Source organism: Dama dama, chromosome 18 (genome assembly GCF_033118175.1).
Source record: "Dama dama isolate Ldn47 chromosome 18, ASM3311817v1, whole genome shotgun sequence".
NCBI lineage: Eukaryota > Metazoa > Chordata > Mammalia > Artiodactyla > Cervidae > Dama > Dama dama.
In genome coordinates, this window is record NC_083698.1 from 23,391,254 (window position 1) to 23,419,182 (window position 27,929).

The 27,929-nt window shown below is 38.7% G+C and overlaps 1 protein-coding gene across 4 annotated transcripts in view; it reads right to left on the minus strand.

Moving 5' to 3' along the window:
* Nucleotides 1-27,929, minus strand: part of CRPPA (CDP-L-ribitol pyrophosphorylase A) — a 338,948-nt gene that overhangs the window by 225,768 nt on the left and 85,251 nt on the right. For all 4 annotated transcript variants that reach the window (XR_009696636.1, XM_061165011.1, XM_061165008.1 and 1 more), the window contains exons 4-5: nt 9,713-9,817; nt 5,801-5,846 (exon numbers count right to left, since the gene is read on the minus strand). Coding sequence is in view for 3 of the 4 variants with exons in the window: in XM_061165011.1 (XP_061020994.1) it covers nt 5,801-5,846; nt 9,713-9,817 (151 nt within the window). In the remaining variant the exon portion in view is untranslated. The remainder of the gene's footprint in view (nt 1-5,800; nt 5,847-9,712; nt 9,818-27,929) is intronic.

Genomic DNA, 27,929 nt, shown 5'->3' on the forward strand with positions numbered 1-27,929 from the left:
AGAAGAAGGAGTATTAAAAATGCTTTGTTTTAAATAAAAGTAAATTTGTGAGTCACTATACATTTTTCAATGCTATGTTGTCAAAGACTGTGAAAGAAATGTCAGAATACTACTTATATATGTTTCCTATTATTGAACAGTTCACTATAAATGGAAATCCACATAAATACACTGACAGTAAAAGAAATTAAGTTTAAAAAATAAACCTTCTCTAATAACATAAAATAAGTCAGATTCTGAGACTTGCTATAAATCACAATTTGAAGATTTCAGTATCAAAGCTTGCCTGAAGTTAGTTACACCAAAATTTCCAAACTGAAAAGATGAACCTGAACAAGAATTAAGAAGGACCAAAATATACATGTTGTTTCAGTGACAAGTCAATCTAGGAGTAAAAAATACTCTTGCTAGTTATGACATTTATCCTAGAAATGTTTTATAGGATAAACACCAAAGTTACATCAGAATATAACTCCAGTAATAATTGGTATTAAGTCAAAAAAAAAAAAAGCAGCACAGGAAAGACAACTTACAAAATACTAAGTACTCATACCACAGTTCCATCCTAGAAGAGGAAAAACTGTATGGCTTGGTGACGGGTGTTTATCTTACTAGAATTAAAAAATGAAAGAAACAATCCCCAAATCTGAAACTGTTACTCTGATTTTGCATTTTAATGCTTACTCTTTCTCTAGTCAGGTCTAGAAATCTACCATTTCAATATTATCTGCTTTTCCCACACTCTTAGAATATTACTGTGTGCTTAGCATAGAACTAAGGGACATCTTTAGTCTCAATTGGGTGGTCATTCTTCATCAGGCCAGCAAAAGATAAAATTTTAACCCAACAGAACCTGAATTGGGCAGGCTGGATTTTATAAACCATTTGCTGTACCCACCAATTTTTTCTTTTTTTTTAGTTGCTCAGTCGTGTCTGACTCTTTGTGACCCCATGTACTGCATCCCTCCACGCTCCTCTGTCCACGGAATTCTCCAGGCAAGAATACTGGAGTGGATGGCATTCCTTTCTTCAGGGGTTCTTCCCAACCCAGGGATCAAACCCAAGTCCCCACTGCAAGCAGATTCTTGATGTCTGCGCCACCAGGGAGTCTGTATCCACCAAAGAGAGATAATGAATTCAGTATCCACTTTGGTGGTCTATGTGAGTAGGTACTTGACTCAGAGGTACCAAGTGACCATGTCCCAGAATAGAGTCAGGCCTAAGCTGAAGGGAGAACTGGGATTCATTTGTGGATCTCATTCTTACTATGTGACCTGGAGGAAAGTGCTTAGTCTCACTAAGTTTCAGTTTTCCCATCTACAAAACTGGGAGCAATAATATCTACATTAACAGCATGACAAAGAAAAAAAAAAAAAGAAATAACATCATAAAACACCTACAGAAAATAATATTATGAAGCACCTAGCATGAGTGCTAAAAACGTTCTGGTATTAAATCTTGACAAAAGTTCATACACTCAGATATTTCATCTATTTTGGAAAAGAAAAAAGATCCACTAGAGTTTAATATGCCTCTTCTGGGAACAGGACGAGTGAGGTGAAGTGGAAAGGAAGGGCCAGCTATCCCTATAATTTAATGTCCTTAGATTCTAAAGAAAAGTACCAGTAAATTTGGTTCAACTCAACGTTAACAGAGAGAAAAAAAGAACAGACATTCTTCACACCCTCACTAAATTACATCTAAGAGAGATTCACGCAAAGTTACAGTCAGTGCTAAAATCCAGAAAGTTCTTGACCATTTAAAAAATTGTTTTCATATATAAATTTGATGGCAAAATGAGTCCTAAACTTGAGGAGCTTCCCTCATAGCTCAGTGGTAAAGAGTCAGCCTGCCAATCCAGGAGACACGGGTTCAATCCCTGCTCCAGGAAGACCCTACATACCGTTGCTCAACTAAGCCCATGCGTCACAAGCCTGGGAACCACAACAAGAGAAGCCACTGCAGTGAGAAGCCCAGAGCCCGTGCTCTCCACAGCTAGAGAAAAGCCCACACAGCAATGAAGACCCGGCACAGCCAAAAATAAACAAACTACTTTTAAAAATGAGTCGTAAACTTGAACTGGCTGGGGCTTCCTGGTCATTCTTGCATTGAACATAAATACTGATGAATTATATACAAGTTTCATTATGCAGTAAGGTCCCAAATCGTCCTGGTGATGTGCTCTAATGTATGACATACAGCAGTAACTTCTAAAAATACGCAGTAATCAGAATTCCTACATATATGTAGCCCAAGAATTTCAAAGAAGAAAATCTGACCAGTTGAAACAACCATATTACTTACAACATTGAGTTCATGGAGAAGCAAGACATAATACATATAAAAAGCTTTAAACAATGCCTTGCACAAATAATGCACAATAATGCCAATAAATGTTATGTCTACAAGTACCTAGAAAAACACTTTGAACACTGACATGGAAAGGCAACAGGCAAATGGGTAGTCCACTATAAACCATACTGTACTTTAGAACTTTTTAAAAAAAAATCTAAGAGTTTGCTTCCTCCTATACTCAGATGTATTTCTACTATCAGGCCTCAGAAATGATGTTAGCACAAGTCATGAAGGCAGGTAGCAATCTCAGGTGAGCCAACAAACATTTGAAACTGACAGTGTGGTAAGATCTGAAGTTCTAAATACAATAAAGGTTATTTAAAAAAAAAATCAACTATGAATGACTGGAGAACAGACTAGAAGAATGCTTTTGGAAATTAACGTACAAACTAACGGGCCAGAGTTTTTGCTAAAATGCAGATTCTGACTTAATGTGGCAGGGCCAGATGTTTTGTATTCAAGATCTCTGGTAATCAAAACTCTACCAGTCTAGAAACCCAAAGAGAATAAGAAGACCCTTAGCAGTGGTCCTCAAAGTGTATAAGCAACATCAGAATCTCTTGAAAAATTATTAGAAATGCAAATCTTAAAGAATATAAGGAGAATGTTCTCTAAATTATCTGTTTACATACAGACAGATTAATTTCTCTGAGAATTGTCATTTAGTCGTTAAGTCGGGTCTGACTCTTTGTGGCCCCATGGACTGCAGCATGCCAGGCTTCCCTTTCCTTCACCATCTCCCTGAGTTTGCTCAAACTCATCTCCACTGAGTCAGTAATGCCATCCAATCATCTCATCCTCTGTCGTCCCCTTCTCCTACCCTCAATCTTTCCCAAGATCAGGGGCTTTTCCAATGAATTGGCTCTTTACACCAGGTGGCCAAAGTATTGAAGCTTCAGCATCAGTCCTTCCAATGAATATTCAGGATCGATTTCCTTTAGGATAGGCTAATGTGATCCCCTTGCTGTCCAAGGGACTCTCAAGAGTCTCCTCCAACACCACAGTGAAAAATTATCAATTCTTCGGTGCTCAGCTTTCTTCATGGTCAAACTCTCACATCCATACATGGCTCCTGGAAAAACCACAGCTTTGACTAGACAGATCTTTGTCAGTAAGGTGATGTCTCTGCTTTTGAATATGCTGTTTAGGTTTGTCATAGCTTTCCTTCCAAGAAGTAAGGGTCTTTTAATTTCATGGCTGCAGTGACTGTCTTCAGTGATTTTGGAGCCCAAGAAAATAAAATCTGTCACTGCTTCCACTTTTCCCCCTTCTATTTGCCACGAAGTGATGGGACCAGATACCATGATCTTGGTTTTTTGAATGCTGAGTTTTAAGTCAGCTTTTTTGCTCTCCGTTTTCACCTTCATCAAGAGGCTCTTTAGTTCTTCCTCACTTCTGCCACTAAGGTGGCAATATCTGCATATCTGATGTTATGGATATTTCTCCCTGCAATCTTGATTCCTGCTTGTGATTCATCCAGCCTGGCATTTTGTATGGTGTACTCTGCATATAAGCTAAATAAGCAGGGTGATAATATATAGACTTATCATAATCCCTTCCAAATTTTGAACCAGTCCGTTGTTCCATGTCTGGTTCTAACTGTTGCTTTATGACCTGCATACAGGTTTCTCAGGAGACAAGTAAGGTGGAAAAGTAGAATACTAGAACATGTTAACTAAATAAAACAATTTCTCTCTGCAAACAATTTCCAAAACTAAAGCCCCTGCAATTATACTTAAAATGTAGGCTTTTACATGATAAAGCCTGCTGGTCATATTAATAATATGTAGGTGAAGTACTGAAATGTGTAGAACCCTCACTGAACCATTTACCCACTCCTTGCAAAACAGATCAGTGCCATTTTACGTAGGTAATAGAGATAAGACTTTGTAAAGAAACCAAACTAAGTTTTTAAGTTCCTTCTGTTGAGAATATAACCAACTACATCAAGGTTTAGGCAACTTCTCCAGAGTCATGTTTATACATTGCCTGACTCATACGTAAATATATGTCAACATTTTGATTTATAGCTATAGATCATCTGTTCGCATACACACAGATGCCCAAATCATTATATTAATAGTTTGAAACACAATACTGTTAAAGCACACACAAAAAAATAAAGATAAAATACAAATACAGAATGTCACATATAGAGAAGAGATTTCAGTTTTCTGAATGTGAAGCCAGATGATTGCCAAGTAGGCTTTGCATAAAATAAGATTTTTAAAAAAAAATGTTGCGTTCACAATTCCCACTCAGCTTTTTATTTTTTTTCAACTTTAATCAAGGTCACATCTCAGTCAGTATCTGAGTACATCATTCTGTCCTTACTCTAGTTTTGAAGGAGTAAATTACAAACAGATTGTCAAGTACCACACTTGCTTCAGTACTAGGGGTGGGCCCCTCTGATTTTGGCTAGGACCACATACACACATACACACCAGCAACAGTGCTGTCCGGAGACAAACGACGGTCACGGCGGGGCAAGGGAGGGAGAGCAGAGAGCCGCTGGCATCTAGGAAGTAGAGATCACGCAACGACTGTGATGCCAAAAACAGCTCCCTGAACAAAGAGGTACCTGGCCTAAGACGCCAATCGTGCCGAGGTTTAGAAACTGTGACGTAAACTGTGGGGGTTGCAAAAATACAGAATGAACACATCTCGTGCATCATCATTACATTCCCAGCACAGCGTCAAGCACATTTAATAAATATTTATTGATAATGACAATAAACCACAGAAGTAATAATGTATTAATAAATACATTCTGTATTTATTGTCAAAACTAAAAGGAATTAAAAATCATTCAGACCAATTTCTCTTTTTCAGAAAAATTTTTCTCTGGCAAAAGATGTTGTCTAATGTAATGTGTTGGCAGTGTTGAGAGGAGATAGTTTTATGAATAAAAACAAAATACATTTACAAATTAAAATGTCAGTTTTCACTTCTAAAATGTCAATGTCACCTACTTTTCTCAGATTAATAAAATATTTCCTTCATAAAAGTTAAACCAATGTAACATAAAGCATGTATGATAGTCGCTCAGTCGTGTCCAACTCTGCGACCCCAAGGACTGCCGCCTGCCAGGCTCCTCTGTCCATGGAATTCTCCAGGCAAGAATACTGGGGAGGGTTGTCATTCCCTTCTCCAGGGGATCTTCCCAACCCAGGGACTGAACCCAGGTCTCCCACATTGCCGGCAGATTCTTTACTGTCTGCGTTACCAGGGAAGCCCCAGCATAAGTCATAATAAGTGATATTTCAAAGCAGTAAATAATATAAATGTAATTATTTTTCAAAAAAAAAAAAAAACAAATCACAGATCTCCCTGGTCTACAGGATTTATATTTCTGAGAAGTCAGGGCTTTAAATCGCCATGAGAAATTCTGAACTGGCTTACGGTTTTGAAACACAGGAACTGACAGTCACAAGGCCAAACATACCCTTAATAATCGATTCAGCTGCATACAGATCTCGTTTGTAGGTCACCTAGAGGACAGATAAACTTCATTAGATTTAACAGAGTAGAAAGGAATGTTAAAGCAATAAAATAATGCCCCCAAGGAAATTCTTGATTTTGGAGAAACCATAAACACACAACACTGACAAGTTTTAAATTATAACAACATCAGTTTATTCAGAAAAAAAATATATTTTGCTTCTACAAATGCTTGAAGACCTGTTTTTAAATCTTTAAGTAAATTAATATGTTGTATGGCAGTTGTTACCAAAGTCTTATTAATATAAGTATCATATCAAAAAAAAAATGTGGTAGCACTTACATATAAGTATTAGAATTACTGTTTAATAGTAAGGTTTTTTGTGGGAGGAAAGAAGGAAAAGAATATATTTTAAAAATTACCAAATTGCATGTTCAGTTGAAATGAGATGATTCTCAAAGACCAATTCACAGTGAGGGTCTTCCTTCTGAATTGAGTTTATCTGTGTACCCCCAGATAAGGCTCACCTTTCTAATATTTTTATTAATACGTGACTGACAGAGAGAGCCTGGAGGCTACCACCATGAATGTAAGAACAATCATGATCTTTGCAATTGTAACTGATTCCTTGTATATAACCCGCCATGGTTCTACAGCAGACAGTGCTCAGACCGCATGCAGTGAGCTGAGGTACAGAGCATGTCCCATGCACTGCACTGCAGAACTGCTTTTCCTTCCTCACAGAACTGAAGGACAGAGCAAATAACTAAATCTATTAGCAAGTACTCTAGGGTCTTAGGAGCTTATCATTCAAGTGCTCAGATGATTATGCCAGTGTCTCAAAACCCACTTTGGGAAATAAGTAATACCTTTTCATATCAATAATTTGGACAATTTTTCTCCAGATTATCTCCAAACTAAACTTGTACAAAAACTGTTCAGCTAACTGGTTCACAGCACTTTTTTCTACCCAAATAGGTTTCCCTGTTATGCCTAGATCCTGGCAGGTAAACCACCCTGGCCCAAAATCTACATCTTACAACTCAAAACTAATGTAGTAGCTGACTTGTATGACAAATGGAAATTTCCTCAAGTAGTCAACCAATTTATTAAAATCAAGTATGACATTGTTAAATTATCTCTAAAACAAGCAATGCCAACGAAAACCAGTACTATAGTTACTGATCCAAAATATAGCTCTATTATCTGGGGGAAAAAAAGTAGAAAATAGACACTTAAAGCTTCAGACTATGCATTTTACCAAATTAAAGACTGTATTGATCTCATTCACTCATTCAACAAATATTTCTCAAATACTGTCACATCACAGATCCTGTTCTAACGGCTGGAATAGAGCAATGAACACAGTGAACAAAACTCAACCTGCAGAAACATTTTAGGGATACACTTTTCTTAGAAGAATTGAATAAAATATATTTGTTTCCATAAAAACCCAAAGTTAACTAGACAGAAATCAGCACTCAATATTTGCAATTTAGATGAGAAAAGGTCTTTTTTCCCTTTAACTGCCTGCTATGTAAGGTAAACTCAAAACAGTAATTAATGGAAAGATGCCTAATTACTATAGCTGGTTTTTCATTCCTTCCTGCTTTCTTTGAGGAATATAACTGCATTCCAAATTTAAACAGAATAATTATGAAAGTGCTTTATTCTTTTTTTTCAACTAAATCTATCTTAACAATGGGGTTTTTAAAATAAAGAAAACTTGGTCTCAAATACTAAAATGACTTTTCTAGCATACTTGCAAGACAATGCTTATGCACTGAAATCAGTCTTAAGAATAAATATATATGTATTACTACCCAAAGGTCCTTGGGTACTAGATTAATATTCAAAAAGAAATGATATAAAGACAGCTAAAATTTTTTTTTTTTTTCTGGCTACAATGCACAGCTTGCAGGATGTTAGTTCCTCAATCAGGGATTGAACCTGCACTGTCAGCAGTGAAAGTGGAGTGGAGTCCTAATCACAAGACTGCCAGCAAATTCCCCTAAAATTTGATTTTTTTTTTTTTTTTTTTTGGTCTACATTTTCCTATTGGCTATCAGTTCAATTCAGCTGCTCAGTCATGTCCAACTATTTGCAATCCCATGGACTGCAGCACACCAGGCTTCCCTGTCCATCACCAACTCCCAGAGCTTGCTCAAACTCAGGTCCATTGAATCAGTGATGCCATCCAAACATCTCATGATCTGTCACCCCCTTCCCCTTCGACCCTCAGTCTTTCCCATCATCAGGGTCTTTTCTAATGAGTCACTTCTAGGGAGGAGGGGGACACAATTCAACCCCCAGCACCATCTGTGAAATGACTCGGCAAGGGAATGAAGAGAAACACTTGGAAAGGCCAGCTTCCACTCAGTCCACTGACATTTGTCGCACATACAATGGAAGTAAGCTCCAAGGTGTGAGGACTAAAACTGTGATTCTGTGTTGCTGGTGGAAGCAGTGAAATTTGAGACTTAACACAAAAGACACTGAAATACATCTGTGGAGTGAGTGGAAAATGCAAAGAGCTTTCCTTCTACCTGAAGACCTGAGGGTGCTTCATACATTTAAAGAAGGCTCAGAATACCCATGAGAAATGGATAATAACACAGCCCCCTCAAAAAAATGAGCAAAGAGGCCAGAGGCTGTTGACATGTTAGTAGCAATAAATGTCTTGAGGTTTCATTTATTTATTTTTAACATAGCCTGTAAATTAAGTTTAGCAGATCTGTAGGGATGTGAGTCAGGATCTTTCACAAAACACCTAATTGGTAATTACCCAAATCCTCCCAATGAATATGTGTATCACTATCTGTCATATACAGAAAAAAAAATAAAAATAATAAAATGTTGACCTGATGGATTAACGACATTTGGAAACTTTTAAAGAGCAATAATACTGCATTAATTTTCTCCACCAGGCAATAAATCAGGCATGTCAATATCCTGTAATCTTGTAACAATTTAAATATGTATGAGACAATCTTAGCACGTAGCAAGGCCCATCACATGATTGTACAAAATACCTAACACATAGGGCTTCTTTTTGTTTTTATGTCAATGAAGAAATATGCTTTTGGATTCATATTAGCTCAGAATTAGGATGAATGTTTACTAGCCAGATTTAGATGGATGCTTTATAAAGATTTCATCCACTATTTCCAAAGGAGCAGTACTTATTCAAAATTATGACATGACCCTACAATTCTATTTCAGAATACATTGTTCAGTTTACCACATTTCTACCCAATGAAACACAGCAGAGTCACGCTGAAAAGCACTCCAGCCTCAACAGGAACATGCAGTATGATAATGCTACAACCACTTCATTCCTCCTAAAGAAGGTCGTCTGTCATGAAATCAGTCAAAAGCCTGACCATAGGAAAGAACACAGTGCCTCTTGGAGGTGGTGAGGTCTTCCAGGCCCCAGGCCTACTGGGTCAAAACCACTGCAGATATGTGCTTCAATAACACATTGAGTTGGCGCTACCATCCTCGGGACCGAGAGGAAATGTCGCTGTGAGAAGCAGAATGGCGCCCTCAGTCCAGCTGAGAGTAAGGCTGCACAGTAAATCATTACACGCCAAGAACATACACAAAAGTTGTGAACAAAACAGTCTTACTGCCTAAATGGGATCTGTCTGAGTAAACTATCCCAACATGAATTTTCTTGCAACCGAGCAACAGAAATGATACCATAATTTGATGGATCAGAAAACTCACTGAGACTCTTAACACCTTTAATGTATATGTACACACATACTTTTATTCCTGGAAATACTGTTTCAATATGAAGCCAAATGTTTTTAAACTTCTCTATTTTCTAAAGCATCTGGAAAATGTCAGTACTTGTAGAGTATGTCTTCAGGAATGACACAGCAACACAGAGGTAAGTACCAACTTCCTTACCTTCCAGAGGTCAGGGGATCCTTCCACAAGTTTTGCTTTGATATGACTGTATTTTAGAGCCAAATGCAAACACTCAGTTCCAAATTCCAAGTCATAGTCACTACACTGGATAGGAAGGAAAAAAGAATTAAGAAGTTAAAATATAATATTAAATAATCTTTCAATTTCATAATCAACTGCATATAGAAAAGAGCCTAAAGAATTCACAAACTCTTTAATTAGCTACTTATTAATCAAGTTAGATTAATCAAGTTAGATTTGCCCTAAAAGCCAAATGAAACCAATAGAAAATAGAAATGTTGCAATCATGTTTTTAACTTCCTGAATAGTTTCGGTGAAAGTTGCTCAGTCATTTCCGACTCTTTGAGACCTCAGACTGTAGCCCGCCAGGCTCCTCTGTCATTGGAATCTCCAGGCAAGAATACTGGAGTGGGTAGCCATTCCCTTCTCCAAGGGATCTCCCCAACCCAAAGACTGAACCTGGGTCTCTGACTTTGCAGGAAGATTCTTTACCATCTGAGTTCAGATGTCAGATAAATACAAAACTTTATTTCCTTTGCTCAAAAGCTACATTTCCCAACATATTTGTAAAATGCCTAAAGGTATGACTGAGGATTACCATATCAGAACTTAATTTAACAAATATACCTATCCATAAAACCCCAAATCTCTTATATTTATACCAAAACACTGGTAGGTCACAGCTTTCTTGATATCTTAAATAACAACAGATCTTTTTAAATGATATATTTTGATTCTGAACATGGAACTATATCAGTCTTCCATTATGAGGGAAAAAAAAAGTGAATGCCTATCATATTTAGTAAAACATAAACAACATTTTTTAACATTTCAGGCAGAGCCATCCAAATGACCAACATAACACAATTAAATGATGGTCACTGGGTATCTATCATGTCCAAGGTTTGTTTTAAGTACCAGCATATAAAGATAAATAAGACATGTTTTGTGACCTCAAGGAACTCAGGTTTAAAAGAGGTTGATCTCTAACAAATATTTTGTAACAGAATGTGATAGATGGAGCATTAGCAGAATATTTACAAGTAGACCAGGAGATACAGTTTTTAATTCTATGTAAGGGTACTAGGGAAGCCCCATTAGAGGAAATGGTCTCTGATCTCATTCTAAAGACTTAATAGGGACTTTCCTGGTGGTTCAGTGGCTAAGACTCCACACTCCCAATGCAGGTCCCCTGAGTTCAATCCCTGGTCAGGGAACTAGATCCCACATACTGCAACTAAGACTTGGCACAGATAAATGAATGAATAAATATTTTTAAAAAATAAAATAAAGACTGAATAAAACTCAAGGATAGGAATACCTTTCAGGCAACAACTGCCCAACAAAGATACAGACATTGCAGACATCTGCTGGATTTGCATTTTACCAACAGCACAACCATGACTTACCTGGTGGTTCAGATAGTAAATAATCTGCCTGCAATGCAGGAGACCAGGGTTCAATCCCTATGTTGGGAGATCCCCAGAGAAGGAAAAAGGAACCCACTCTAGTATTCACGCCTGGAGAATCCCATGTTCAGAGGCAACTGGCAGACTACAGTCCATGGGGTCACAAAGAGTCGGACATGACAGAAAATAACACACACACACAAGAGCATATCCATATAAGACAGAGTGCAGTGAGACAATAAATATGAATAAGATATTTAGAACCATTTGCCAATCTTTATTGGAAATTACAAAACCTACATTTTAATGATTTGTGAAGTTAATAAAGAAAATATAACCATAACTATATATACCATGGGTATATATAGAGTCCCAAATTAACCAGAACTGTTTCAGTTTAAACCGCTATTCTTATAAACATAAAATGACATTTTTAAATGTCATGATATGTCCAATATATGACATAACATGACATTGAAGAAATATAAGAAATTCCATTTTTAATATAGTATTATCAACACTTCAGTTCAGTAGCTCAGTCAGGTCCAACTCTTTGTGACCCCATTGACTGCAACATGCCAGGCTTCCCTGTCCATCACAAACTCCCAGAGCTTACTCAAACTCGTGTCTATCCAGTCGGTGATACCATCCAACCATCTCATCCTCTGTCATCCCCTTCTCTTCCCACCTTCAATCTTTCCCAGCATCAGGGTCCTTTCCAGTGAGTCAGTTCTTCCCATCATGTGGCCAAAGTATTGGAGTTTGAGCTTCAACATCAGTCCTTCCAATGAATATTCAGGACTGATTTCCTTTAGGATGGACTGTTTGGATCTCCTTGCAGTCCAAGGGACTCTTGAGAGTCTTCTCCAATTCCACAGTTCAAAAGCATCAATTCTTCAGCACTCAGCTTTGTTTATAGTCCAACTCTCATATCCATACATGACTACTGGAAAGACCATAGCTTTGACTAGACAGACATTTGTTGGCAAAGTAATGTCTCTGTGTTTTATATGCTGTCTAGGTTGGTCATAACTTCCCTTCTAAGGAGCAAGGATCTTTTAATTCCATGGCTGCAGTCACCATCTGCAGTGATTTTGGAGCCCAAGAAAATAAAGTCTGTCACTGTTTCCACTGTTTCCCCATCTATTTGCCATGAAGTGATGGGACCGAATGCCATGATCTTAGTTTTCTCAATGCTGAGTTTTAAGCCAACTTTTTCACTCTCCTCTTTCACTTTCATCAAGAGTCTCTTTAATTCTTCTTCATTTTCTAGCATAAGGGTGCAGTCATATGCATATCTGAGGTTATTGCTATTTCTCCCAGCAATCTTGATTCCAGCTTGTGCTTCATCCATCCTGGCATTTCACATGATGTGCTCTGCATATGAGATAAATAAGCAGGGTGACAATATACAGCCTTGATGTACTCCTTTCCTGATTTGGAACCAGTCTGTTGTTGAATGTACAGTTCTAACTGTTGCTTCTTGACCTGCATACAGATTTCTCTGGAGGCAAGTCAGGTGGTCTGGTATTCCCATTTTTTGAAGAATTTTCCACAGTTTGTTGTGATCCATACAGTCAAAGGGTTTGGTACAGTCAATAAAGCAGAAGTAGATGTTTTTCTGGAACTCTCTTGCTTTTTCAATTTTCCAAAGGATGTTGGAAATTTGATTCCTGGTTCCTCTGCCTTTTCTAAATTCAGCTTGAACATCTGGAATTTCACAGTTCATGTACTGTTGAAGTCTGGTTTGGAGAATTTTGAGCATTACTTTGCTAGTGTGTGAGATGAGTGCAATTGTGCAGCAGTTTGAACATTCTTTAGCATTACCTCTCTTTGGGATTGGAATGAAAACTGACCTTTTCTAGTCCTGTGGCCACTGCTGAGTTTTCCAAATTTGCTGGCATATTGAGTGCAGCACTTTCACAGCATCGTCTCAGGATTTGAAATAGCTCAACTGGAATTCCATCACCCCCAATACCTTTGTTCATAAATGCTTCCTAAGGCCCACTTGACTTTGCATTTCAGGATGTCTGGCTCTAAGTGAGTGATCACACCATTGTGGTTATCTGGGTCATGAAGATATTTTTTTATATAGTTCTTCTGTATATTTTTGGCACCTCTTCCTCATATCCTGTGCTTCTATTAGGTCCATACCATTTCTGTCCTTTATTGAGCCCATCTTTGCATGAAATGTTCCCTTGGTATCTCTAATTTTCTTGAAGAGGTCTCTAGTCTTTCCCATTCTATTGTTTTCCTCTATTTCTTTGCACTGATCACTGAGGAAGGCTTTCTTATCTCTCCTTGCTATTCTTTGGAACTCTACATTCAAATGGGTATGTCCTTCCTTTTCTCCTTTGCCTTTAGCTCCCCTTCTTTTCTCAGCTATTTGTAAGGCCTCCTCAGACAACCATTTTGCCTTTTTGCAATTCTTTTTCTTGTGGATGGTCTTGATCACTACCTCTTGTTCAATTTCCTGAACCTCCATCCATAGTTCTTCAGGCACTTTGTCTATCACATCTAATCCATTGAATCTATTTGTCACTTCCACTGTATAATCGTAAGAGATTTGATTTAGGTCATACCTGTAGCTACATACAAGTAAATTGTGCTTTAGTAAACTTTACCTGTCTCCTGAGAAACCTGTATGTGGGTCAAGAAGCACCAGTAACAACTGGACATGGAACAACAGAGCAGTTCAAAATTCGGAAAGGAAAAAGAAAATTCAGAAAGGAGTATGTCAAGGCTGAATATTGTCACCCTGTTTATTTAACTTATATGCAGAGTACATCATGAGAAATGCTGGGGTGGATGAAGCACAAGCTGGAATCAAGACTGCAAGGAGAAATATCAACAACCTCAGATATGCAGATAATACCACTCTAATGTCAGAAAGCAAAGAGGAACTGAAAAGCCTCTCGATGAGGGTGAAAAAGGAGAATGAAAAACCTGGCCTGAAACTCAACATTCAAAAAAACTGAGATCATGGCATCTGGTCCCATCACTTCATGGCAAATAGATGGGGAAACAGTGGAAGAAGTGACACATTTTATTTTCTTGGGCTCCAAAATCACTGCAGATGGTAACCACAGCCATGGAATTAAAAGAAGCTTGTTCCTTGGGAGGAAAGACATGACAAACCTAGACAGCATGTTAAAAAGCAGAGACATCACTTTGCCAACAAAGGTCCTTATAGTAAAAGCTATTGTTTTTCCAGTAGTCATGTAGAGATGTGAAATTTGGACCATAAAGAAGGCTAAGTACTAAAGAACTGATGCTTTTGAATTGGGGTACTGTAGAAGACTCTTGAGAGTCCCTTGGACTACAAGATCAAACCAGTCAATCCTAAAGGAAGTCAACCCTGAATATTCATTAAAAGGGTTGTTGCTGACACTCCAATACTTTGGCCACCTGAAGTGAAGGGCTGACTCATTGGAATAGACCCTGATGCTGAAAAAGACTGAGGGCAAAAGAAGAAGGAGCCAGTAGAAGATGGGACGGTTAGATAGCATCACCAACTCAATGCATATGAATCTAAGCAAACTTTGGGAGATGGTGAAGGACAGAGAAGCCTTGTGTGCTGCAGTCCATGGGGTAGCAAAAAGTTGGACATGACTTAGCACCTAAACAGCAACAAAACCTCCACATTCTATTAATAATTCCAACATCTGCACAATCTCATCTAGTAGTATGCAAGTAAGGCCAATCTACACTAAAAATAACCACTTTTGGTTAAACCCCAAAGTGAAGTGAAAGTCACTCAGATGGGCTTCCCCTGTGGCTCAGCTAGTAAAGAATCCACCTGCAATGCAGGAGACCTGGGTTAGATCCCTGGGTTGGGAAGGTCCCCTGGAGAAGGGAAAGGCTAGCCACTCCAGTATTCTGGCCTAGAGAATTCCATGGACTGTATAGTCCATGGGGTCACAAAGAGCTGGACAAGACTGAGCGACTTTCACTTCTCTCTCTCTCTCTAAACCCTGAAGATGACTACCAATAACCCTTCTCCTGCCCCTCTATCCAGAGGCAGGATACTGACCACATTCGTGGACAGCCTTAAAGGGCTCACAAAGTGCGTACTGAGAGGACCACTTCTTCCTCCCCATCTCAGGGGTGAGAAGTGCTTGACGCTGCGCTCCTGCCAGTCACGCGATGCACCAACCAGGAATGGCAGCAGCGCACCAGGTGCAAGAAGTCTTCCGGGCTCCACTCAACAGAGCCCGCAGGAGACAAAGAAAACGACAGGTCAGAGATTCCACAATATGTACCCAAAACAGAAACTGAAGTGATCCTGGCAGAAATACTCGGAATCTGTCATTTCACTGTACAGAGTAATTTTACAACTATTTATGGGGCTTGGGGGCTTCCCTCATAGGTCAGTTGGTAAAGAATCCAGCTGCAATGCAGGAGACCCCGATTTGATTCCTGGGTGGGGAAGATCCGCTGAAGGGATAGGCTACCCATTCCAGTATTCTTGGGCTTCCCCAGTGCCTCAGCTGGTAAAGAATCTGCCTGCAGAGCAGAAGATCTGGGTTCGATCCCTGGGTTGGGAAGATCCCCTGGAGAAGGGAAAGGCTACCCACTCCAGTATTTTGGCCTAGAGAATTCCATGGACCATACAGTCCATGGGGTCTCAAAGAGTTGGACACGACTGAGCGACTTTCACTTCACTTATGGGGTTTTGGTAATGTTTTTGCATTAAACCTTACTTCTATGGTTACCTCAAAAAAGTGGATACTTTATGACAAATTAAAATCTGAATTTGTTTCTCAAGAACGTGGATGATGATTTCTACTGCCTAGGATATGAAAAGCTAGCAAAAGTGATGCTCATTTCAAGAACAAAAGAAGAAAGCAGATAAACTACAAAAACAGAACTTTTTCTGGAAACCATCAGAGCCGAGGTCACAGGATGACTGTAGCCCTAAATCTAAGAAAAGTCATGCCTCCCCCAAGAAGTAGAAGATGCCATCACCAGCTCACCTACAGAACACAGAAGGAAGAAACACCGGGTCCCATACAGACAGTAAGATAAAATCTCCTAAAAATTTCAACAAACTATAGATACTGAATGGAGGCAATTAGGAGAATACAGTACCTCTGGGAAATACAACCACAACATTAGTTAATACCCCATTCAGGCTTTTCTTTAGCAACCCACTACTGGGTGCTCATCAAATTGTGTGATATTAGTTCAAAGTGACTGTGATTAGGTGTGGATTCTAAACGAGGTAATAACTGGACAAATGCTTTATAAGGTAAGAGTAAGAAGTCAACAGGAAAAAAAGGGAATCAAAAAATGAGAAATGAATACAAAGGCAGGCAGAAAAAAGAAAAGGAACAAAAATAAAGCAACCAGCAAGATGGTAGATTTTAATCAAGTAAGTTCAGTTGGTAAATCATCTGCCTGCAATGCAGGAGACCCAGGTTCAATTCCTGGGTTGGGAAGATCCCCTGGAGAAGGAAATGACAACCCACTCCAGTATTCTTGCCTGGAGAATCCCATGGACAGAGGAGCCTGGAGGGCTATAGTCCATGGGGTCACAAAGAGTCGGACACAACTGAGCGACTAAACCACCACCAAGTTAATTAAGGTGTAGCTGCACAAAATGTGGACACTATCCAGCATGGAGGCCATAGTGTTATCACTGATCACATGAAAAACACACAAATACATAGATGCTAAGAATCCTCTGCCTCCCTAAACCTGGAGCCCAAAAATAGTATTAATAATATTCTTCTATCAATACCCTCAGATATGCAAATGATACCACCCTTATAGCAGAATGCAAAGAACTAAAGAGACTCTTGATGAAAGTGAAAGAGGAGAGTGAAAAAGTTGGCTTAAAGCTCAACATTCAGAAAACTAAGATCATGGCATCCAGTCCCATCACTTCATGGCAAATAGATGGGGAAACAATGGAAACTGTGTCAGACTTTATTTTCTTGGGCTCCAAAATCACTGCAGATGGTGACTGCAGCCATGAAATTAAAAGACCCTTGCTCCTTGGAAGAAAAGTTATGACCAACCTAGACAGCATATTAAAAGCAGAGGCATCACTTTGCCAACAAAGGTCTGTCTAGTTAAAGCTATGGTTTTTTCAGTAGTCATGTAAGGATGTGAGAGTTGGACTAGAAAGAAAGCTGGAGTGCTGAAGAATTGATGCTTTTCAACTGTGGTATTGGAGAAGAGTCTTGAGAGTCCCTTGGACTGCAAGGAGATCCAAACAGTCCATGCTAAAGGAAATCAGTCCTGAATATTGATTGGAAGGACTGATGCTGAAGCTGGAACTCCAATACTTTGGCCACCTGATGCGAAGAACTGACTCATTTGAAAAGACCTGTTGCTGGGAAAGACTGAAGGCGGGAAGAGAAGGGGACGACAGAGAATGAGATGATTGGATGGCATCACCAACTCAATGGACATGAGTTTGGGTGGATTCCAGGAGTTGGTGATGGACAGGAGGCCTGGCGTTCTACAGTCCATGGGGTCGCAAAGAGTCGAACATGATTGAGTGACTGGACGGAACTGAATATCCTCCTCAGGCATAAGCCCTTGGCACACTATAGTCAGAGGTCTTCATATACACTGTCCAGCCCAGTCACCTTAGAATGAAACTCACAATCAACAGCCACCCCCCACCATAAAACCCACCAAGTACAACCAATCAGCAACATATACACATGAACAGAAAACCCAGATATAACTGAAATGCAAGGTAAGACTAACATGAAAGATAAGGTCAAAATGGCAAAAAATGTTTTGGAGAAACTAGAAACTATACAGTCAATAAAGATTTAACAGTCCCAGAATGATAGTGTTTATACTCATAAAATAAGGATAATATTTAGAAGGGTAGAAAACAGAAAAACATAATGAATCAAAGTCCAATATGTTAACAAAAATCAGAAGTACGTAAAAGGGCTGGAGAAGCAAACAACCAAATAATTTTTAATTGCAGTAATAAAGAACATGAGTCCCCAATATTAAACAATCTTACAGAATATAGATGCTAATAGATGAAAATGCACCAAATTCAACTAAAAAAAAAAAAAAAAAACACAAAAAGTCTCTTGTAAAGAAGCAGGAATCCAAACTAGACAAGACTACTTAACAGCCAAAAATAAAAATCAGATAAATAGTGGAAGAATTTCTTCATAATTTAGAAGATAGTGGTTGTCAATATAAAATCATAAAAGCTAATACATCCTGTCTGAAGGCAGAATGTGGACTTACAGAAACATTGAAAGTCTCGGCAGAATTTTAGTTCCTATATACTTTTTCAATCTAGGTTTCTTAACAGATAGCCTTTTTTAAGAGTTTTAGGTTCAGAGCAAAATTGAGCAGAAAGTACAGCTATTTTCCATTTACTGCTATCCCCACATACACACAGGCTCCCTCGCTAACAAAATTTTATACCAGAGCGGTACAGTGAACCTACACACACACACAGATAATACCTGAAGTCAACAGTTTACATTAGGGTTCATTCTTAGTGTTTCACATTCTACACATTGTAACAAGTGTGTAGTGGTATGTATCCACCACAATGGTAACATATAGGATATCTTCACTGCACTAAAAATTCTTGTTCTCCTATTCACCCTCCTCTGTTCTCCCAAGTCCATGCAACTAATTAACTTTTCCCTGTATCTACAGTTTTGTCTTTTCCATAAGTCACATATCTGGAATCAAACAGTATGTGGTCTGCTCAGGTTGGTCTATTTCACTTGGTAATATATATTTAAAGTGCTTCCATGTCTTTCATGACTTGAATTATTTTTTAGCACTAGATAATATTTCATTATCTGGAAGTACCACAGTGTATGTATGTATAAGAAAATCTTGGTTGCGTCCAAGTTTTGGTGACTATGAATAAAGCTAGTACAAATACTGAAGTATAGGCTTCTGTATAGATACAAATTTTCAACTTATTTCAGTAAATACAAAGAAGCGCAACTGCTATATCATATGCTAAAACTAGGTTTAGTTTTGTAAGAAACTGTCAAATTATCTTCCCAAGCGGATGTGCCATTTTGCATTATCACCAGCAATGAATGCTGTGTGAAAATGTGAATTAAAACAACAATGGGATCTCACTGCACATCTTTTAGAATGGCTGAAATTCAGAACACTGACAATATCCAGAGTTGGTGATGATGTGGAGTATCAAAATCTCAGATTCAATGCCATCCCTATAAAAATACCAATGCCATTTTTTCAAAGAAAGAACAAATAATTTTAAAACTCCTATGGGAACACAAAAGACCCTGAATAGACAAAACAGTGTTGAGAAAGAAGGGCAAAGCTGGAGGTATCATGTGCCCTGATTTCAAACTATATTACACAGCTACAGTAAAAATAAATAAATAAATAAATGGTACTGGCATGAAAACAAACATGGGAGTTTAAAAGAACAGAATAGAGAGCCCAGAAATAATGATAGTGATAGGCTTCACCATCATTTAATTGACACCAAAGAAGACAATATTATACAATGGAGAAAACACAGTCTCTGCAACTAGTGGTGCTGGGAAGTAGGTGCTAGTCGGCTACATGTAAATGAATAAAACTAGAACTAGAACATTTTCTTATACCATATACAAAAATAAACTCAAAATGTATTAAACTCTTAAATGTAAAACCAGAAACCAAAAAACCTCTAGAAGAAAACACAGGAACACTCTTTCACATAAATTGTGAAAGCTTTTTGGCTGTGTTTTGGTTTTGTTTGTTTGTTTGTTTGTTTTTGGCTCTAACTCCTAATGCAAGGAAACAAAAACAAACAAACTGGACCTCGTTAAACTTAAAAGCGTTTGCACAGCAAAGGAAACTTTTGACAAAATGACAACCTCCTGAATGGGAGAAAATGCCTGCAAATGATGTGACTGATAAAAGGTTAATATCCAAAATACATAAGCAGCTCATATAACCCATCAAAAATTCAAACAACTCAATTTAAAAAAATAGGCTGAAGACCTAGAGAGACATTTTTCCAAACAAAACCTATAGGGAATCAACAGGTACAGGAAAGATGCTCAGCATTGCTGATTTGAGAAATGCAAAACAAAACCAGAATAAGATATCACCTCACACCTGTGAGAATGGCTATCATCAAAAAGATCACAAATCACAAATTGCTGGTAAGGATGTAGCAAAAAGAGAACCTTTGTGTGTTGTAGATAGGAATGTAAATTGGTATAACTATTTTGTAGAAAACAATATAACTATATTGTAGAAATCAATATGGAGGTTTCTCAAAAAACTAAAACTAGAACCACCATGAGTGGGTGAGTGCTAAGTCACTTCACGTGTGTCTGACTCTTTGCAACCCTATGGACTATAGCCCACCGGGTTCCTTTGTCCATGGGATTTCCCAGACAAGAATACTGGAGTGGGTTGCCATTTCCTACTCCACTGTGCTTGCCTGTTTCAGGACACCAATCTGTCCTGTTATCTCACTTCTCTGATAGATTTAAGACACGTTTTTTATGTTTTTTATCTTTCAGTTTGTTTAGCTTTGTACTGTTAGGACAGTGATCATTTCTAAGTTCCTTACACGCGTGGGAAAGCAGAAGTTCCCCACATACTGTTTCTCAGGAGATGCTGCTCCACAAAACTGGAGAGCACAATGAGAAAAGGGAAGACATAGGATGCAGAAAGCAAGATATTCTAATAGGTGAGAGAAAAAGAGAATTGCTAGGAGAGTAGGGAGGAACAGTCTCAAGGTGATTGCTATGCAGGAGGCAAAGTGACAAAACGGGCAAAAGAGGGAACTGCAGTTCCTCAGAATGGATGCCTACAGATGGAAAATAAAAGGTTAGGAATGAATTTGCATCCCTTCAGAAGGTCTCGGGAGAACCTGTTTGCCTCTGAGAAGAAAGACTAAGGGACAAGGTTAACATGAAGATTTAATTTTTACCCTTGCCATGTGCACATAGTCTTTGCTCTTACTGGAAAAAAAAACTTTATACAGTATTCATGTAGTATAATGTAATATGCAATACAATTGTTATATTCTCAAGAAATATATGCTCTCAAGGGTTAAGATTTTGTTTCCAAACATATATATTTAATACTTTCAGCAAATCAATCTGATGTCCTGACAATAATGAAGTTGCAGAGTATTTAAAGCTCCGAGCACGCAAATCTAAAAACAATATGTCTACTATATTAAATCTGGTTAGCATCATGATAAACATGGGATATTACTCCTCAACTTGTTCCTGTTCTTCCTTTTTCCTAGCAGTAATTTAAAGCAATTTGCAAACTGTGCTTTAAGATTCATAACAAGTCCACGGATAGGGTCTGCTTAATTAATGAAAGTATATGTGTACTTGACTGAACTTGATGCATTGTTGCCAAGTGGTTAGGAGCAATGATGTTGAAGTCAAACAGATTTGGGTTCCAACTGTGTCCTTCTACATAACAAGTTATCTGACTAGGGAGAAAATACTTAAAATGAATCTGTCCCTCAAGCTTCTTCCATTTTCAGAAATGGAGATTAAAAACTACTGAAAAGAACTAGCATGATAGCCATGTGAGGTGTCTGGCATAGTGTCTAGTCTATGGTTATTCCTTGATAAAGTCTAGATAATTAGGGGCTATAATATAGTTAACTATACAAATTAAGGGCTTCCCTAGTGGCTCAGACAGTAAAGAATCCGCCTGCAATGCGGGAGTCCTGGGTTCAGTCCCTGGGTTGGGAAGATCCCCTGGAGGCGGGCATGGCAACCCACTCCAGTAATCTTGCCTGAGAATCCCCACAGACAGAGGAGCCTGGTGGGCTACAGTCCACGGGGTCACAAAGAGTCAGACACAGCTGAGTGATTAAGCACAGCACATACAAATTAAGGTTTGAAAGTGAAACTGAAAGTGTTAGTCATTCGGTCATGTCCAACTCTTTGTGACCCCATGGACTATAACCTGCCAGGCTCCTCTGCCAAGAGAATTCTCCAGGCAAGAAAACTGGAGCGGGTTGCCAGTCCCTTCTCCAGGGGATCTTCACAACCCAGGGTCAACCCAGGTCTCCCACACTGCAGGCAGATTCCTTACTATCTGAGCCACCAGGGAGCCCGATATTAAGGTTTAAAAAGTAGTTATTCAGTAATAACTATTCAGTAATATCGAACGGCTATATAGAGTTCTATGTGTTCTGTAGTGATACTGGGGGTAACTCTGAAATTGTGTGCAACGTTTTCCTTCTACTTTCCTCAGACTTAGTTTCCGTTAAGAAAAATGGAAGAAACACTAGCAGTGAAACTGGAAGAATAAAGATAAAATGGAAAAGAAACAAGGTTTAAAGTACAATTTTATTCTCACTCGTGACAATGACAGACATAGCCTCTTTTCGTTTTGTTTCATTCTATAAATCACATATAGTTGTAGCTTTTGTTATGTGTATATTCTTTTTCTATCTTTCCTATGTAGTGAAGTAACTACTGTCAAACAGCTTGCAATATACCTCTCGCGCGGTTCAGTCAGTCTCCATGGACCATCACCCTAGAGTTAACCACCTCCTTCGCTGCCCTTTCCCCGTACCATCCTGTTTTGCTGCAAATTCATTACTTAATAGAGTCTTCATCGCCTAGATATGAAAGAACACCCATTTCTCACCATCACTCTCAAGTGCTTTCTCCTGATTTTCCCAACCACCACTGACTTCAGACCTCGCAGGCAGGATTAACACTCCAGACCCTTACACCTCTCTTTCTGTGCAAACCCTCTATCCCTCCAATATGCACGCCATCTGGACAAATCCTCCAATCTTCATAATACTGTCGTCTGTCACTACTTCATAGGCTCCGCCATTTCAGACATGTGGGGTCAGTCTTCCATTTTACTCAAATTACTGACATTATACTAGCTGAATCCAAAGTCCATGTGCACAAACTTTAAATATTCTAGCCATTTCCTTGCTAGAATTTATTTTCACTTGCACAACTAATTTCTATTGTAGAGAACTTTATTTTTACCTTCATCTGAGACTCCTCTGAAACTTTTCATTTCATAATCCAGCTGAATCCAACGTCCATGTGCACAAACTTTAAATATTCTAGCCATTTCCTTGCTAGAATTTATTTTCACTTGCACAACTAATTTCTATTGTAGAGAACTTTATTTTTACCTTCATCTGAGACTCCTCTGAAACTTTTCATTTCATAATCCAATCTGACTGGAACTTCCAACCATCATTTCTCTTACTCTCCTCTCCCACTGACCCTGAATGAGGCATCCAATCCTGTGAAACCTCCACTGGTTCTCGATTAGTTAATGCTCATTTTTCTAGACTGTCCTTCATCAACCAGAAGACTATGGTTGAAGGCATAAAAAAAATTTATTACTAGCACCCTGACTGCGTTGATCATTTTTCCATCCACTAGATCTCCTCTACAAACTCCAAGTACAAAATCAAGTCATCTGTTTTGTTTTCTAAATTTTTAGCTCATAGATTTCAGTTATCAAAGTACATAGTTCAAAGAAGCAACTATCTCTACAAGATTTGTTATGAAAAAGTCAACCTCACTCCCTCTGCTCTACTTCGTCTTCACCACAGGCAATCATTTTCCTTCTTTCAGTTGACGCTTCTAATATCCGTTTCCATGTGTAACAAGTCAACTACTGTGTGCTGTGCTTAGTCCAACTCTTTGTGACCCCATGGACTGTAGCCCGCCAGGCTCCTCTGTCCATGGGGATTCTCCAGGTGAGAATACTGAAGTGCGTTGTCATCACCTCCTCCAGGGGATCTTCCTCACCAGGGATCGAACTCAGGTCTCCTGCCCTGCAGGCAGATTCTTTACCGTCTGAGCCACCAGCAATTAACAAACACACGAGTGTCAGTAGCACGCAGCGATCAGCTTCTTTCTCACACACAGCTGTGGGATGGCTGAGGCGACTGGGCTGTAAGCTGCAGGACTGCAGGTCGGCTGTGGCACTTCTGATCCGTGGGTCACACACTACAGGCCACACTGGAGGGACAGCGACCAGACTGTGCCTTCCTTAGGACAACGGGTGCAACAAAGGGCAAACCCAACAGCAGAAGCACATCTATGCCTCTATCTACATCTCCTCTGCAAAAATCCCAAAGCAAGCTAGCAGGCTAAATCAGAATCAAGGAACAGAGAAAGAGACTTCACTTACCAGGAGGATATGGTAAAGGTAAAAAGCAGAATACTGTCAGGTCTGAACAATTGAAATAGTTTACTATCACATCGTCTCTCTAAGGAATATACAACTCCATTTTCTGAGTTAACCCTCAGATATAGAAGAATTTTGTCTCCTCTCCTCCCCGCATCACAGTGTACACCGACACTTCCTATTTCCCATGCCTTCAGTATCTTAATTTTCAGTTACATCGCGTGTTTACATTAGTGACTATGTCATCATTGCTCATAGCTAAGTCATACACTGAAATTCCTTTCCTACACAAGTCTTGGTCTTTCCTGGCGTTATAACTTCTCTTTTGTTTAAACTGTTTAGTTTTCTTTATGCCTATGGGTCATTCAACAGCAAATAACTATTTGTCTAGATCTACTCTGAAGATACCCAGACATGTAAGGTATTCACCAACTTTGTATTCCTGAAGAAGTCACCCTTGGAGTCTTCTGACCTTTTTCAGCAGGGACTGGTGACTGACACACAGCTATCATCCTGAGAACACCCTACACCATGATCCTGGGCATACTCTTCATCTTTCTCCTGCCATGAACTTCCAACACCCATGTAATTTTTTTTAATAACCCTCTGAACACATCCTCCAGTAGCTTTCTGAGAAAAGGACTGCAAGAGGTAAGCTTTAAAAACACTTTTTGTTGCATTATTTCTTTGATATTTCTTCCTCTCAATTTTCTCTTCGGGAAAGTTTTGTCATTGACTTTTTTTTTATTGGACTTCTAACGTTCTTTTCTTCACTGTATTTCATCTTTTAATATTTTGGGGAAAGTTCCTCAGATTTTAACTCCAGATCTTGTTTTTATCCTCTGAACATTAATTTGTTTGAGCATTCTGATCTTATTTCACATTTGCAATGAAGTTTTACCTCTGTAATGATATTAACTTTTTAAGTTTTCTTTTCTCCGCATATTCACTGTTTTCTCACGGTACGCTTTTCTCCTTGTTTTGGTCTCTATCGTCCACGGTAAACGCATTCTTCAAGTGGGATGGTAAACCTATTCAGCAATGAGTGCAGGAGTGGGGTTTGTAAACCATGAGCTTCACTACAGGGTGACGGGGTTGAGATGATTACCAGGGAACCTCTAAGGTGAGTACTTATAGGTCTTTCTTTTTAGACTAAACATATTATTCAAATAAAACATTTCCAGTGTCCAGCCAGGAGAGAAAACCAAGCTACCAAGATATTTGCTGCTGAGTGGGAGAAGACGCCAAGGGCCTCGGCCGTCGGGTAGGCAGTATGCACATGGTCTGTTAGTCGTCCTTTGGGGCAAGGCACTCCTTCCTTCAACCAGTGTTCTCTTCCCGACAGAGGGCGCTCTTCCCCCCACCTGCTTCTGTAGTGGGGATGAGGAGGGTCATAGACTAGAGAAGGTGACCTAGAGATCAGACTACTTTTTAGCAGTTTTTACGTTCCACTAAGTCTCCTAATTTTGTCCCCCTTCACTCAGTTCTATGGGTTATTGTTGTTCAGGTGTTAAGTCATGTCTGATTCTTTGTGACCCCGTGCACTGCAGCACACGAAGCTTCCCTACCTTTCACTATTCCCCTAGAGTTTGCTCAAACTCATGTCCACTGAGTCAGTGATGCCATCCAACCATCGCATCCTCTGTCTAGGGGTACCTGGGGCTACTAGTTCCTGAACTTTTGAGCAATTCTATTGTAGTCAATTTTAATTCTTAGCTTTCCCTACAATTCCCTTCTAATTCAGCCTTCTCAGATTTATTGCTGTCAGTTACTATTCATTCACCTTCTTTCTAGTTATTTGTTTGCCATCACCAGTTCTCATTCTCCTTATTCCTGTGGGTTCACATTGTTTTTAATCCCTTGCTAAGGGACTTTAATGAGGTTTTGGTAGTAAACAAAATTAGATCCATGTTCAGTTGGTTATCTTTACCCAGAAATAGGAATATGTGCATTCTAATTAGGTAAGTAATCCCAAATTGTCACCTATTGAGGTGTCTTCAATTTACATTTCCATCAACAACATATGAGAACGTGGCAGAGTTGTTAACATGAGGTAAATGAAAAGGACTCAGAGGAACTGTAAAAACCTCTAAAAATATTATTTTGTGTATAATGCAGTTATTTTTCTGGGGAGGGATTCAACAAGTGTCAGAGCTTTTATAATACAAACAAGTAAGGGACTATTGCTTTACAGTGATCATGTAATGGTCCACGTTACAAATAATCCAATCACGTATCTATTTTTCCAGCTTCAGCATCACTTGCAGGTTTACTTCTGCAAAGCAGCCTGGCAAGTTTGCCCAACAAAGAATATATACACTGGAGAAAAGTTAAACCAAAGGCATGCATGCACAAGTTTCTCACTCTGCCATTACAGAATACTACGCAGAATGTTTCAAGTAGAAACAAAATAGGCTATCTTACACTGAGGTAAATAATGAACACCTGCATTCAATTTATCATCTGAAAAATCAGACTTGAAGCCTTTTGCATATATTTACATTGTTTGAATTATGCAATGTATTTTAGAACTACAGGAGAGACAGTTGTCCAAGAAGCTTTGTTCTTACAATATATCCAATCATTGTATGAGTAAATAAACAACTCAGACTAAGTCCATATGAGGTTAATAACACAGATGCAGTCCTCAGTCTTTAGGAAACAAAGTACTAATGACCTGGCTAAGGACAGGATTTCTTCTAGTACAAATTTTTAGATTAGTTTACATAGAATTACATTCACAAAAGGTTTTCAAACACCAGTTTCAAAAATACTATCAGTTTATTCAGATTTTTTTTTGCCAGTACTATTCAACCAAAATCTACTCTGAGCTTACAGACAAACACCACCCATATATATCAGTTAATTATTACCTAGAAGGTGATACTTTTTTTGCTGCATCCAGATAATTAGAGATGAAAGTAACATGGAAAAACGAATTTCAGTGGAAATTTATATCTGTTTTTAGCTATTTCTGTTGACCTTCACAATCAAATATTGTCAAGCATTATTAAAAACTATGAAGTTTGCTGGAGTATTTTACTCTTACATAACTTCTTTGAAAAAAATAAATTGATGAAAGTCATCAAATTAAGAAACTGAGATACTATCCAGAAATCCATTGAGTAGACATGTCACACATGCATTATCCAGCCTCAGTGTCAACAACTAAGGGAAAAACTGAAACACTATATCAATATCCAACCACAAAGATAAGACAACTTTAAATTCATGCAGGCAGAACTGTTAGATGGCTGCCATTGTAATCTCATCAAGAGATCATGAAGATCTGAAATAAATATAGGAATAGAGAAGGGATGGACTGGAGCCAGAAGCTATTTCAGCATAAGTAGGGTTGGAGACGCTGTTACCCCAATTGGAAGGTGCAGAAAAAGAGAAGAGGTCTGTTGGTCAGATTCATGGCATCAGTTTAAGTTCCCTGTAGGACAACTAGTAGGAATACACAAAAGAAGTTGTAAATACATGTCCAACACTTAGAGAGAAACTATAAAGAATAATTAGAAAACTTGGGGAATATCTACCCAGATACGATAGCTAAGTTGCTAAAGAATTTGCCTGCAACGCGAAGACCCCGGTTCTATTTCTGGGTCGGGAAGATCCGCTGGAGAAGGAATAGGCTACTCACTCCAGTATTC